General features: G+C 32.4%; 1 protein-coding gene across 1 annotated transcript in view; it reads left to right on the top strand.

Moving 5' to 3' along the window:
• The window catches only part of SI (sucrase-isomaltase), a 101,893-nt gene that overhangs the window by 10,048 nt on the left and 76,809 nt on the right, over positions 1-15,036 (top strand). Inside the window, exons 5-11 of the mRNA XM_007446438.1 lie at positions 595-746; positions 1,939-2,110; positions 3,527-3,626; positions 4,548-4,660; positions 7,681-7,806; positions 8,669-8,800; positions 8,890-9,009. Of these exons, the coding sequence (XP_007446500.1) occupies positions 595-746; positions 1,939-2,110; positions 3,527-3,626; positions 4,548-4,660; positions 7,681-7,806; positions 8,669-8,800; positions 8,890-9,009 (915 nt within the window). The remainder of the gene's footprint in view (positions 1-594; positions 747-1,938; positions 2,111-3,526; positions 3,627-4,547; positions 4,661-7,680; positions 7,807-8,668; positions 8,801-8,889; positions 9,010-15,036) is intronic.

Raw genomic sequence — 15,036 nt, 5'->3', positions numbered from 1 at the left:
GCTTTCCTGCTGATGACTGTTCATTAATTAGCTGTGATTCCGGTGCTCTCACAAGAGGGAGTGCTGTAGTCATGATTGTAAAGAAATTAATTTCTACTATTTTTTTACCAAGTAGTTTATTAGTATCATCTTTTGGATTTGGCAGTAAAAACACTATATCCTTTGTACATTACCTTTTAGCCACAGTTTCACAAAAATTAAGATTTTATTTTAAACAAAATTCAAAATTCTTGTAGGAGTTTTAAGCAGGTGATCACTGAAATGTAACAAGGATAATTAAATTACAAAAACCCAGTATTCAAGAATCAATATTTAGTAATACTATCATTATTTTTTTATATTGGTCAATAAAAATTTTTATTTGATATAGTACCATTATGACCAATTAATTCTATTAATTCCTTTACAATTTATTCTGTGCATATCCATTCAGCAATATTAAAGTTAAGTTTATGACTAGATTAATAGCTCATCTATAAAATTATTAAATTTATTATTTCATGTTTAGAACTCACATTTAATACTTAGTTCAGAATTGAAAAATTAAATAACAGTTTTGAATCAAATAATGCTATTTTTTCAAAATCTTTTCAGATTACTGATCCAAATAATAGAAGATATGAAGTTCCTCATCAGTTTGTAAAAGAATTTAATGGAACTGCAGCTTCTGATACATTGTATGATGTGAAGGTTACAGACAATCCATTTAGCATTAAAGTTTATAGAAAAAGCAATGATAGACTTTTGTAAGTAATTATTTTATATTAATAAAAGATTAAATAATTGGTCACTTTTATTATATTATCATAGAATTATGAAAGTCTTAATTTTAGGGCATTTTCAGGAATATTAAATTTCCTTCCAAAAGAGGGTGGGTGTACATATTTTAAAGATTATAGTGTTAAAGGGATTTTAATTTCTCATGGAAGTAAGGAACAAGAACATGAATGAAAGTATAGAAATGGGGCCAACCAAAATTGAAGGTGAAGAGTATCACTGATACAATCTAAGCCTTGTTTATATTTTTGCAAACTTAAAACTCCTGTTGTGTCTTTTCCCCATTATTTATTATATTCTGTTGTCAATTTGTAGTGTCAAATAGTTACTAAGCAGAGAGTGATGTATTTCCATAGTTCAATTAGAGGATTTTTCATATATATGTATGAAATTAAATTGAGTATATATTAACATATAATAAATTTAAATTACTATACATATATTAATTTAAATATTACCTGAATGCCTTCATTATAAATGTATTTTGAGGGATACTTGTTGCAAAGAATTTAATAACTTTCAAGATTATAGCTCTTGAATCTCCAAGAAAGGTTAATTAAACAATTGTCAAGACTGAATCTCAGCAATTATTTTCTGTAAATATATTTTAATATCTTGTGATTGAGTTTATGTTAAATCACAAAAGAAATGCTGTTTAACATTTCTCATAGTATATACTTGATATGCATAAAACATGTAACCTTTCTCTTTTTGGAAAAATAATTTTGAACTTAATTTTAATATATATATTAGAAGTGCAGAAACCAGTATAGTACTGTATTGTAAAACTCTGTCTCTGTAGCAAAGCAGAACTATGTCTGAAATTTGGCTCTGCTGCCTAACCTTGAAAACATGAATAAATTTGTCCAATTTGTGTCATTTGTGAAATGAACTTTATAATGGTAGTTATGCTTTAGGATTTTGGTGAAGATAAAAGGAGAGAATGCATGTGAAGAATCATGTTGATGATGATGAAACAAATTGTGTTGATGGAATTAACAAGTTCTGGTTATGGTATAAAATTCATGTGTTACTAAGAATTGATCACAGCTAAAGACTGACATATTTAAAATGCAATATCCTGGATGATAACATAGACCTGTATTTAGTAGAACATTTTATATTTTTCTAGCTCATTAATTTATTTATATCATGCTACAGGTTTGACACCAGCATTGGTCCACTGGTATACTCTGACCAGTATTTACAGATCTCAGCCAGACTTTCCAGTGAATATATTTATGGTATTGGGGAACATATACATAAGAGATTTCGTCATGATTTATATTGGAAAACATGGCCAATTTTTACTCGGGATCAACTTCCTGGTGATGTAAGTCACTCTCTTTCTTGTTATAAATAAAATAGGTATATTTGAGGATAATTTTAGCCTATTTGAAACCATCATTTATTTGATGTCAGTGATACACATTCCAGAAGCTTGTTTACTTTAGGGGTGAGGATTGATATCAAAGTCCTAAAATAAATAAGTGAACAACTGATTTTATGAATATTTAAAAAGATATTTCCAATTTATGAATGTTTTCTTTTGATTTTCACTTTTATATTTTATCATTCCACTCTTGTACTTAAACCTATCCAGGGTTAGTTATTGCACAAGAATAATTCCAAACACCTTGTTCTACATGGCTTCGTATGATATGGTGTCTGCCTATCTATTGGCCATCATGTCCTGCATACCCACTTTTTCCTTTACCATAATATATGATCATCTTTCTTAAGTTCACATATTTTCACAAGAGGTTGGTTCTCTTTGTAAGTGCTAAACCTTGAAGTTCTTTGTTATTTATACAAGTCATTGATAGCTTGGTTGGTTTCACCTCATAAGAACTTTTCCCAAACTCCTCCACGCAGAATTAATCTTTACTTTCTAACCCTTTATTCATATTTTAATATGACAACCATCACAGTGTATTATTTGTATATACATTTGTCTGTACTTCTAGAATATGCGACTCTTCGGGATAAAGACCATACCATTAAAAAAACTTTTTTTATTCATTCATGATTGCTTTGAGTCAAATGTTAATGAATTTTAAAATGCTGATGCTCTTTCATTCCTCAAAATGAATGTGAGTTGTTTTAAAGACCCTCATTTCGTACAAAAATATTAATAAATTTTGCCAGTCTTTGTTTACAGCATCACTGTCTATAATAAACACCTAATAAACCCCAGGCTAATAAAAACCTCATAGCTATTTTCATACATCTTTCCTTTGAACTTCCATACCCAATCAGTCAAGAAGCCTTTCTTCTTTCACTTTCTAAGTTCATTTCCAATTTTCCTCCACTTGATCTACTCATCAGCTCTCAACCACTTTATTGCAAAAGTTCTATGCGGGTGGACATCATTTTGGAATTCCCTGCAATACCTTGGGCATACATGAATAAGCATGCTATTACCCTATCATGGATAGCTTTTTTAAAAAATTGAGGTACAGTTGATTAATATCTTATTAAAACTCATTTAATCATAATAAAACATAAAGGACACTATTAATAGTATAATATATAGTTATATATTTATATCTTAATGTATTAATAATTAAAATAAGTTCAATAATTTTTTGTGCTACAATATTTCATATGGTACTTATATAGAGAAAATTGTTATAGGAGTATGGAAGTAAGTTAAATATGAAGAGTAAATTACAAGAATAAATTGGAATCCATAAAGTCCATTTTCAGTGTATAATCTTTTTATTTTAAACAAATTTATGCCTTATAGAATAATAATAATTTATATGGCCATCAAACATTCTTCATGTGTATTGAAGATACTTCTGGAAAGTCATTTGGTGTTTTCTTAATGAACAGCAATGCAATGGGTAAGAGTAATTTATCTGATAATATATTTAAATGAGACTTGAAATGTTTGAACTGCTTTCTTTATTTCAATCATAGGTATTGTATACCAGAGTAAACTTTATTGTTACTGATTTAGAAGGTGAAATTATTATAAGCATGTTTTGTAGTTAGTGAGACATGGATTTTTGCATATCTGTGCTTCTGTCTGGGGGAAAGTATGCTGTATTGTGATATTTGGGCACTTCATTTTCCCTCCCATACAAATGAATATTCCCATTCACATAGCCTCATTTGTTAAGATAAGTTAATATGTCCCTCCAGATAAAAAAGAGAAAGGTCTATATGGGGATAAAAAGAAAGAAGAATGATTTTTTTAAGTTTATCATAATTCAAGTAGTGTAGAACCTTTTGTTTTTTAACGTTGTGAATAATGCAATACCTCAATTGGATAGGTGAATCAGTGATAGTAAAAACTACAAAAATTCAAGCAAGAGCTGTATACCATATGGTTATACAGACAATTACTATGTCTTGCATATAGACAAATTAAAAACCTATGTAGTTTTTTTCTTAGAAATCAACATGTGATAATATGATCTTTCACAGAATCTTCAATTAAAATAACTAATTGAAATGCAATTTTGAAAAGAAATATTTTTGTTGTAAAAAGATGGATCCTCTATCCCCTGCTAAGCAGTTTCTAGAGGAGCTTTTGCCAACATCTGTAAAAGGCAGCATCTGGAATATCCTATCTTAAACCTCATGTATGGTGGCATTCCACTTTTCTCCTATTTTCTTATTTTCAATACCTTATCTTAACCATTTAAAAAAACTGTAAAACTATGTGATTAATAGAAAGTACTTTAAATAGACATTGCAATTATTTTATCACATGTACATGTTTACTATTTACATATGCTTCTCCAATTTTTGTTTTGTAGAGATTTTCATCCAGCCTACTCCAATAGTAACTTACAGAGTTACAGGTGGCATTCTGGACTTTTACATTTTTCTAGGAGATACTCCAGAACAAGTAGTTCAACAGTATCAAGAGGTGTGTTTCAGGTTTATTTTATAAAATTTTTTCTACCATACTTTCAAACATGTCTACATATTAAAATGATTTTAGCTGAGATATTTGAGGCCTTTTAGCTAAATATATTTTTAAACCTTACCATTTTTCAGACATGAGAAAGTGGTTTTTATTTTTGTTTTTGTTATACAGTGACACCTAGGTATATTTAGATGTCTACATTTCAGATATCAAGTTGTTTCTTGCTTCTAGGTAGGTGAGTTCAGTAGTTGGATTCCTTTGAGATGTTGCATATTAAATCTTTACTTATTCATGTCCTTCTTTGGTGGGATAAAACAAAAGGAAGTATCTTATCTTCAAGTCTGAGGATACGTAATGGACATATAGGTCATACATCCCTTTGATAAGAATCTTAGAGGCAAGTGAGTTATGAGGAAGGCTAGTGAAACTTGCTGTTAATATACCATAGGTAAATTCCAGGAAAATTGGCTCTGACACTCAGGCTTAGAAGGACAGATATTGAAACATAGTCTGAAGTCTTAACTTCTTGAGGTTATGTCTAAACAACTCTCATTTACCTATTAAATAGCATCTTAGTATACCTGAGCCCAAGATGGACCTTAGAAAGTTGAGGAATCCAAGGCTTATTTTGAACCTAATTCTAGACGCTTCTCCCATGTAAATTGTTCTCCTGTGACTGTTAGTGTATATAATTTCTGGTGTTATTATGAAAAATAAATCATTTTTATAGATACAAGATTTAAGAATAGTGCCTATTTATAACATCTTGTTTTATTGATAAATCTCTTGACATATAAGTCCCATTTTCAAAATGATCTCAAAAGAGAAGCAATTACTATCAAAAACTTTAGTTAGGATCTAAAAACCTGAAATAAGTGTAGGTAGGGTTTTACACAATTGAATAATTTACAATGCCTAGCAATTCCCAAATTGCTGTTCATAAATGTGAATTTCAGAAAGGCAACAAGATTTACAGTCTCTATAATATGAAATCATAGTTATTATATACAGTTATCACACCATCAAAAGAGGGCACAGCATATTTTTGTAAGAATTTGGTATTTTATTTGTGAAGTATGAGTTGGGATAGTGGTCTATTACATTCTGGGTGAAGTCTGTGGTGAGCAGTAGTTTGAGTCATGTTTGACATGAGAATGCAGCATTCATGTGATATAGCAGTCGACTTTCATACATCATTTTATGGGCAGACTTGTAGAAGCTTGAATTTAAAGAATAAGATAAATGACTTGTATAGAATATAGCACTATTAATCACTGCTGCATTTCAATGGGGCTCAAATTATGTAGAGAGAGGCAAAAGAAACTACTTCTTGCTTGAAGAAAAGCAAATTATCCTCTCTGTATAAATTAATATATTAGTGGTTCCGGTATGTCAAAATTTAAAACATAATGCATTTGAATGACTAGATCATTTCATAAGTTTTAAAGATAATATATACATATAAGGTATAAGATGAATAGTACATAAATTAATATAATATATAATAAAACATGTTTTATACACTTCTATGAAAATAAATTATGTGATACATATAATACATACACACACACAGAAATTTCAATCACATGTCCAAATCTTTAAAGAAGTTCAATGGAACATAAGGTGTTTATGAATAGAGTTTAAACATACTGAGTTTTGGGGGAGTTTTATTTGATACCAAGTTTTTACAAATTAATTTAATGCTTAAATTGAATAGAATACAATAAACTGAGTATTTTTTTTAATTTTTACATAGCATTTTTTTAACATCTTTATTGGAGTATAATTGCTTTACAATAGTGTGTTAGTTTCTGCTTTATAACAAAGTGAATTAGTTATACATACACATATATCCCCATATCTCTTCCCTCTTGCATCTCCCTCCCTCCACCCCTCTCTATCCCACCCCTCTAGGTGGTCACAAAGCACCAAGCTGATCTCCCTGTGCTATGCGGTTGCTTCCCCCAGCTATCTATTTTACATTTGGTAGTGTATATATGTCCATGCCACTCTCTCACTTTGTCCCAGCTTACCCTTCCCCCTCCCCGTATCCTCAAGTTCATTCCCTAGTACATCTGCGTCTTTATTCCCGTCTTGCCCATAGCACTTTTTAGACATATATGATGAAGAAATCATGGATCCAAAAAAATGTATATTACATAAAGATACATATATATAAACATATATATATATATATATATATATATATATATATATAAATACCTAAACCAAAGAAAACCCATCATGCCAAATAAGATATTTGTCTTAATGTAACCTAATACTTAGTTTTTGGTGAAAAAACTTAATATCAGTTGCACTCATCTTTCCATGTGCAAAATACTGTGCTCTGTTGTGATGAGACACTGGTGCTCTGTTGTGAGTTTGCACTGAGCCTGCTTGAGCCACCAGAGAGTAGGAGGAGAAGGGCCCATTTGGTCCTTGGTGGAGGGGAGAAACCAATGTCCTACATGGGAATATAAGTACCTTATGAAATAACTGCCTGGGATCCTTGTAGAAATATATTTTATTAATATTTTTGCAAACTCAGAGAGAAATAAGTGCCAAAATGCAAGGGAATAGAAATTGTATACTTTTAAACATATTTTTTTCCTTATGTGATGATCATTCATTCATTCATTTTGTTGCTACAGGAAGTGGGAGTGTGGTGGGACAATTTTATTTTTCTCATATCTCTTTAATGCTATTCTTTTATTCTCTTTTTTAACTTTCCACGCAGGGAAAAATATACTTTTGTAGATGCTACTATTTTAAGTGCTACCTTTCTGATTTCTTAACACAAAATTAACAAAAGATGAGTGACAGAACATAAACTTGCTAAGTGTTTCATAACAAAATTCTAAGAGAATATCCAGGACACATTTAGAATACAGACACAAAATCTTTGTTTAAAATATATAGTTAAACTCAAATGAATATTAGAGATGTAACAATAAGAAGCACATTAATATTTGTTTCTAATGTTCGTTATTGAGACTAATTAAATATCCATTTACTTCAAGCTCATTGGGCGACCAACAATGCCAGCATATTGGAGTCTTGGATTCCAACTTAGTCGCTGGAATTATAAGTCACTTGATGTAGTGAAAGAAGTGGTACGAAGAAATCGGGAAGCTGGCATACCATTTGTAAGTAGGATGAAGGGTTTGTGGGAATATATTTCAAGTTAAATGTTGTCATATAATAAAAAGTTAGGAAATTGTCAGGATTATCATATATACCATCTAGATATAGATATAAATATAAATTATTAAGCTGCTTTTTTAATGATAAAGTACACATTATGTCCATATGCAATGTATAGGCCTACCTGAATTTTGAGAACTGATTATGAGTTATACTACACTAGAACACATGTTTAAGTGTGAACAAAATTATAGTCAGTTTTTTGAATATACTTTATTTTTAGAGCTTATATACTTTTTAATGTAATAAAATGTTAATGTATTTTATGTAATGTGCAGTTTTGTTTTTTATACAAAGAGCCCATATATGTACATATATATGTATATATGTTGACCTAATACATATACAGTGATCATAACTGAAACAAGTGTGAATAATCATTTAATGCTTTTGTACTTTAGAATTAGAAAATCTAGTTTTATAAGAAATATCATTGTGTCTTTAGTGAAATAAAAGAGATCTAAGTTCATTTACTTTTTTTTTTTTTTTTTTTGCGGTACGCGGGCCTCTCACTGTTGTGGCTTCTCCCGTTGTGGAGCACAGGCTCTGGACGCGCAGGCTCAGCGGCCATGGCTCACGGGCCTAGCCGCTCTGCGGCATGTGGGGTCTTCCCAGACCGGGGCACGAGCCCGTGTCCCCTGCATCGCCAGGTGGACTCTCAACCACTGTGCCACCAGGGAAGCCCTAAGTTCATTTACTTTTTAATCATTGTATTTATAATACAAATTCTTTGGACTTAAAGGTTGAGGTGATTAGAGGCTTCTTTCAGTACTGTTTATTGAAATATACTCTGCTAATTTTCAGGATACACAGGTCACTGATATTGACTATATGGAAGACAAGAAAGACTTTACTTATGATCAAGTTGCATTTAATGGCCTCCCTGAATTTGTTCAAGATTTGCATGACCATGGGCAGAAATATGTCATCATCTTGGTAATAACTGATTATATATATATTAATTTTTACTATTTACACATTTGTAAATTAATTGACTTTCTATAGTTTCTTTTCTCAATTATTAGGACCCTGCAATTTCCATAGAGAAACGAGCCAATGGAGTAGCATATGAAACCTATGAAAGGGGAACTGCACAAAATGTGTGGGTAAATGAGTCAGATGGGACTACAGCAATTATTGGAGAGGTAAAGCATGATATTCATTAAGTTTGTGTTGCTCAGATTTTCTGTCATGCAACATCAAAGTGTTTCTGAGTGTGTGTGTGTGTGAGTTTGTGTGTGTGTGTGTGTATGTGTGATTTTATTTCCTTTCAAATCTGGATTTGATATTTAACTGCATAGAGAAATTTTAGAGGAAATATTTCAATTATCTCTAAAACAATTTTTGTAGAAAGATAATTTTCAGTGACATAAACAAAACTAATGGTAAAAAATATGATAAATTATTTGGATTATTGTAAAATTCTGATTATTTGATGTAAAATAATTGTATGTATAAACTGAGTACTTAAATGCTGGGTAATAAGATTTATAGTGTACATCTTCACAATGAAATCATAAGATAGCCATGAGTAAAATTATTACTTTACATGTGGAAAAAAGTGAATTTGAGAGAGGTAAGGTAACTTTCCTCAAGTCAGAGAATTAATAAGGAGCAGTGTCAGGAAACAGCCTAGCTCCAAAAGGCATAATTTTTAACCAGAACAAATATTCTCTTGGAGACAACTTTATAAGACATATCAAAAACTCATATCAGATAAAATAGACTTTAAAATAAAGAATGTTACAAGAGACAAGGAAGGACACTACATAATGATCAAGGGATCAATCCAAGAAGATACAACAATTATAAATATATATGCACCCAACATAGGAGCACTTCAATACATAAGGCAACTGCTAACAGCTATAAAACAGGAAATCGACAGTAACACAATAATAGCGGGGGACTTTAACACCTCACTTACACGAATGGACAGATCATCCAAAATGAAAATAAACAAGGAAACAGAAGCTTTAAATGACACAATAGACCAGATAGATTTAACTGATATTTATAGGACATTCCATCACAAAACAGCAGATTACACTTTCTTCTCAAGGGCACATGGAACATTCTCCAGTATAGATCACATCTTGGGTCACAAATCAAGCCTAAGTAAATTTAAGAAAATTGAAATTAAACCAAGGATCCTTTCTGACCACAATGCTGTGAGATTAGAAATCAATTACAGGGAAAAAAACATAAAAAAAACAAACACATGGAGGCTAAACAATACGTTACTAAATAAGCAAGAGATTACTGGAGAAATCAAAGAGGAAATCAAAAAATACCTAGAGACAAATGACAATGAAAACACAATGATCCAAAACCCATGGGATGCAGCAAAAACAGTTCTAAGAGGGAAGTTTATAGCTATACAAGCCTATCTCAAGAAACAAGAAAAATCTCAAATAAACAATCTAACCTTACACAAAAGGAACTGGAGAAAAAAGAACAAACAAAACCCAAAGTTAACAGAAGGAAAGAAATCATAAAGATCAGAACAAAAATAAATGAAAGAGAAACTAAGAAAACAATAGCAAAGATCAATACAACGAAAAGCTGGTTTTTGAGAAGAAAAACAAAATTGATAAACCATTAGCCAGAATCATCAAGAAAAAGAGGGAGGGGACTCAAATCAATAAAATTAAAAATGAAAAAGGCGAAGTGACAACAGACACCGCAAAAATACAAAGCATCCTAAGAGAATACTACAAGCAACACTATGCCAACAAAATGGACAACCGGGAAAAAATGGACAAGTTCTTAGAAAGGTATAACCTTCTAAGACTGTACCAGGAAGAAATAAAAAAAATGTGAACTGACCAACCACAAGTAATGAAATTGAAACTGTGATTAAAAATCTTCCAACAAACAAAAGTCCAGGACTAGATGGCTTCTCAGGTGAATTCTATCAAACATTTAGAGAAGAGCTAACACCCATCTTTCTCAAACTCTTCCAAAAAATTATGGAGGAAGAAACACTCCCAAACTCATTCTATGAGGCTGATACCAAAACCAGACAAAACCAGACAAAGATACTACAAAACCAGACAAAGATACTACCAAAACCAGACAAAGATACTACAAAAACAGAAAACTACAGACCAATATCACTGATGAATATAGATACAAAAATTCTCAACAGAATACTAGCAAACTGAATCCAACAACACATTAAAAGGATCATACACCATGATCAAGTGGGATTTATCCCAGGGATGCAAGGATTCTTCAATGAAGGCAAATCAATCAATGTGATACACCACATTAATAAATTGAAGAATAAAAAACATATGATCATCTCAATAGATGCAGAAGAAACTTTTGACAAAATTCAACACCAATTTATGATAAAAATTCTCCAGAAAGTGGTGATAGAGGGAACCTACCTCAACATAATAAAGGCCATATATGACAAACCCACAGCAATCATAATTCTCAATGGTGAAATATGGAAAGCATTTCCTCTAAGATCAGGAATAAGACAAGGATATCCACTCTCACCACTATTATTCAACATAGTTTTGGAAGTCCTAGCCATGGCAATCAAAGAAGAAAAAGGAAAAAAAAGAATACAAATTGGAAAAGAAGTAAAACTGTCACTGTCTGCAGGTGACATGATATTATACATAGAGAATCCTAAAATTGCCACCAGAAAACTACTAGAGCTAATCAATGAATTTGGTAAAGTTGCAGGATACAAAGTTAATGCACAGAAATTTCTTGCATTCCTCTACACTAATCATGAAAAATCTGAAAGAGAAATTAAGGAAACACTCCCATTTACCACTGCAACAAAAGGAAAAAAATACCTAGGAATAAAGTTACCTAGGGAGACAAAAGACCTGTATGCAAAAAACTATGACACTGATGAAAGAAATTAAAGATGATACCAACAGATGGAGAGATATACCATGTTCTTGGGTTGGAAGAATCAATATTTTGAAAATAATTATACTACTCAAAACAATCTACAGATTCAATGCAATCCCTATCAAATTACCAATGGCATGTTTTACAGAACTAGAACAAAAAATCTTAAAATATGTATGGAGACACAAAAGACCCCGAATAGCCAGAGCAGTCTTGAGGGAAAAAAACGGAACTGGAGGAATCAGACTCCCTGAATTCAGACTATACTGCAAAACTACAGTAATCAAGACAATATGGTACTGGCACAAAAACAGAAACAGAGATCTAATGGAACAAGATAGGAAGCCCAGAGGTAAACCCACACACCTATGGTCAACTAATCTATGACAAGGAGGCAAGGATATACAATGGAGAAAAGACAGTCTCTTCAATATCAATAAATGGTGCTGGGAAAACTGGACAGCTACATGTGAAAGAATGAAATTAGAACAGTCCCTGACGCCATACACAAAAATAAACTCAAAATGGATTTGAGACCTAAATGTAAGACCGGACACTATAAAACTCTTAGAGGAAAACATAAGAAGAACACTCTTTGACATAAATCACAGCAAGATCTTTTTTGACCCACCTCCTAGAGTAATGGAAATAAAAACAAAAATATACAAATTGGACCTAAGGAAACTAAACTTAAAAGCTTTTGCACAGCAAAGGAAACCATAAATAGGACGAAAAGACAACCCTCAGAATGGAAGAAAATATTTGCAAATGAATCAACAGACAGAGGATTAATCTCCAAAATACATAAACAGCTCATGGAGCTGAATATTAAAAAAAACAAACAACCCAATCCAAAAATGGGCAGAAGACCTAAATGGACTCTTCTCCAAAGAAGACATACAGATGGCCAAGAAGCACATGAAAACCTGCTCAACATCACTAATTATTAGAGAAATGCAAATCAAAACTTCAATGAGGTATCACCTCACACCAGTTAGAATGGGCATCATCTGAAAATCTACAAACAACAAATGCTGGAGAGGGTGTGGAGTAAATGGAACCGTCTTGCACTCTTGGTGGGAATGTAAATTGATACAGCCACTATGGAGAACAGTATGGAGGTTCCTTAAAAAACTAAAAATAGAATTACCATATGATTCAGCAATCCCACTACTGGGCATATACCCAGAGGAAACCATAATTCGAAAAGACACATGCACCCCAATCTTCATTGCAGCACTATTTACAATAGCCAGGTCATGGAAGTAACCTAAATGCCCATTGACAGACAAATGTATAAAGAAGATGTGGTACATATATACAATGGAATATTACTCAGCCATAAAAAGGAATGAAGTTGAGTCATTTGTTGAGATGTGGTTGGATCTACAGACTGTCAGAATGAAGTAAGTCAGAAAGAGAAAAACAAATATCGTATATTAACGCATGTATGTGGAACTTAGAAAAATGGTGCAGATGAACTGGTTTGCAGGGCAGAAGTTGAGACACAGATGTAGAGAATAAACATATGGATGCCAAGGGGGGAAAGCTGTGGGAGTGTGGAGATGGTGGTGTGCTGAATTGGGCGCTTGGGATTGACATGTATACACTGATGTGTATAAAATTGCCGACTAATAAGAACCTGCTGTATAAAAAAAATAAAATTCAAAAATTCAAAAAAAGAGAAAAAAACTAAACTTTCTTTGGTTTATTTGTATGGAAATATGTTAATATAAATTTTTCAGATATTACATGAAATTCCTAAAAATCTTATATGTTCTGGTATAATGTTATAAGTCATAATTCTAGTTATTACCTTAAAATGTATATCTCAGAAATAACTAAATTTCCTTGTCAATTGCATTATTATGAACTTTCTTCAAATTTTTAACTGTGGTCATTTTTAAGTCTTTTGCCATTTAGAGATAGTTCTGGGTGTACTCTGTTCTTATGAAAGGGTTTCATCTTCAAGGAATTCATGGATAAGACTCTGACAAGTACAGGTTTCTGGTAACTGACTATACTGCTGAACTGAATGAATAAGCATTTTCAGAACTCTAATGGAAAACTGATGAATTCATAAAAGTGTGAACAAAAGATCAAGATAAAAAAATTAATTACATGGGACTGAGTGAACTGATGAGGATGATTATAATTTTTGTGACTTTCTGTTTGAATAATAAAACAAAGGAACAGAAAAAAAACGTGGGGCTTCCCTGGTGGCGCAGTGCTTGAGAGTCCGCCTGCCGATGCAGGAGACGCAGGTTCGTGCCCCGTTTCGGGAAGATCCCACATGCCGCGGAGCGGCTGGGCCCGTGAGCCATGGCCGCTGAGCCTGCGCGTCCGGAGCCTGTGCTCCGCAAATGGGAGAGGCCACAACAGTGAGAGGCCCGCATAACGCAAGGAAAAAAAAAAAAAGAAAAAAAGAAAAAAAACGTGATTCTAGATACATTGACTTGATAATTCCACTTCTGTTATTTAATCAAAGGAAATAAAACAGGAGAAAATATCAACTTATAAAAACATTTTATTATTTACAATAATATTATTATTATATTATTTACAATAATTATTTACAATAATACAGAATATCCTTACCATCACATTCATCAAAGTTAAAATTACTACTGAAAGTTTTCTTCAAATAATTATGAGCTTCATCAGGAAACAAAACACAATATTCCTCCCCATAATGCCCATTAATATCTCACAGAATACATTTTGTTATGACCTGTTCTATTGAATATGGACAGATCAGATAGCCAATATTCATAATTTGAATATAAAACAATATTATTTATCCCAATACATCTGAAATTGAATTCCTCTTGTTGAATGTCATTATTTTAAATAGTAAGTAAAATAATTTGAAGAAGCATAAATCATAAAGAGGTAGCATAGTACATGTAGTGTTTAATAGCGTGGAATCAGATATGAGATTGCCTAGATTTGAATTCCTTCTGTACCAATTAGTAGCGGTGTGACCTTGAAAAACTTCTCTGTTCATCACTTCTCCCATCTTAACTATTGTCTAGCCCCCTCCCCCCAAATAAAAGAAAGAAAGGAAGGAGAGAAGGAAGGAAGGAAGGAAGAAAGAAAGAAAGAAAAGAAAGAAGGAAGGGGGCTTCCCTGGTGGCGCAGTGGTTGGGAGTCCGCCTGCTGATGCAGGGGACATGGATTCATGCCCCGGTCCGGGAAGATACCACATGCCGCAGAGCAGCTAGGCCTGTGAGCCATGGCCGCTGAGCCTGCGCGTCTGGAGCCTGTGCTCCGCAACGGGAGAGGCCACAACA

Source organism: Lipotes vexillifer, unplaced genomic scaffold, assembly GCF_000442215.2.
Source record: "Lipotes vexillifer unplaced genomic scaffold, Lipotes_vexillifer_v1.1 scaffold763, whole genome shotgun sequence".
Classification (NCBI taxonomy): Eukaryota; Metazoa; Chordata; class Mammalia; order Artiodactyla; family Lipotidae; genus Lipotes; species Lipotes vexillifer.
Note: the sequence above shows the minus strand (reverse complement) of the source record. Positions and strands in the feature narration are given on the sequence as shown.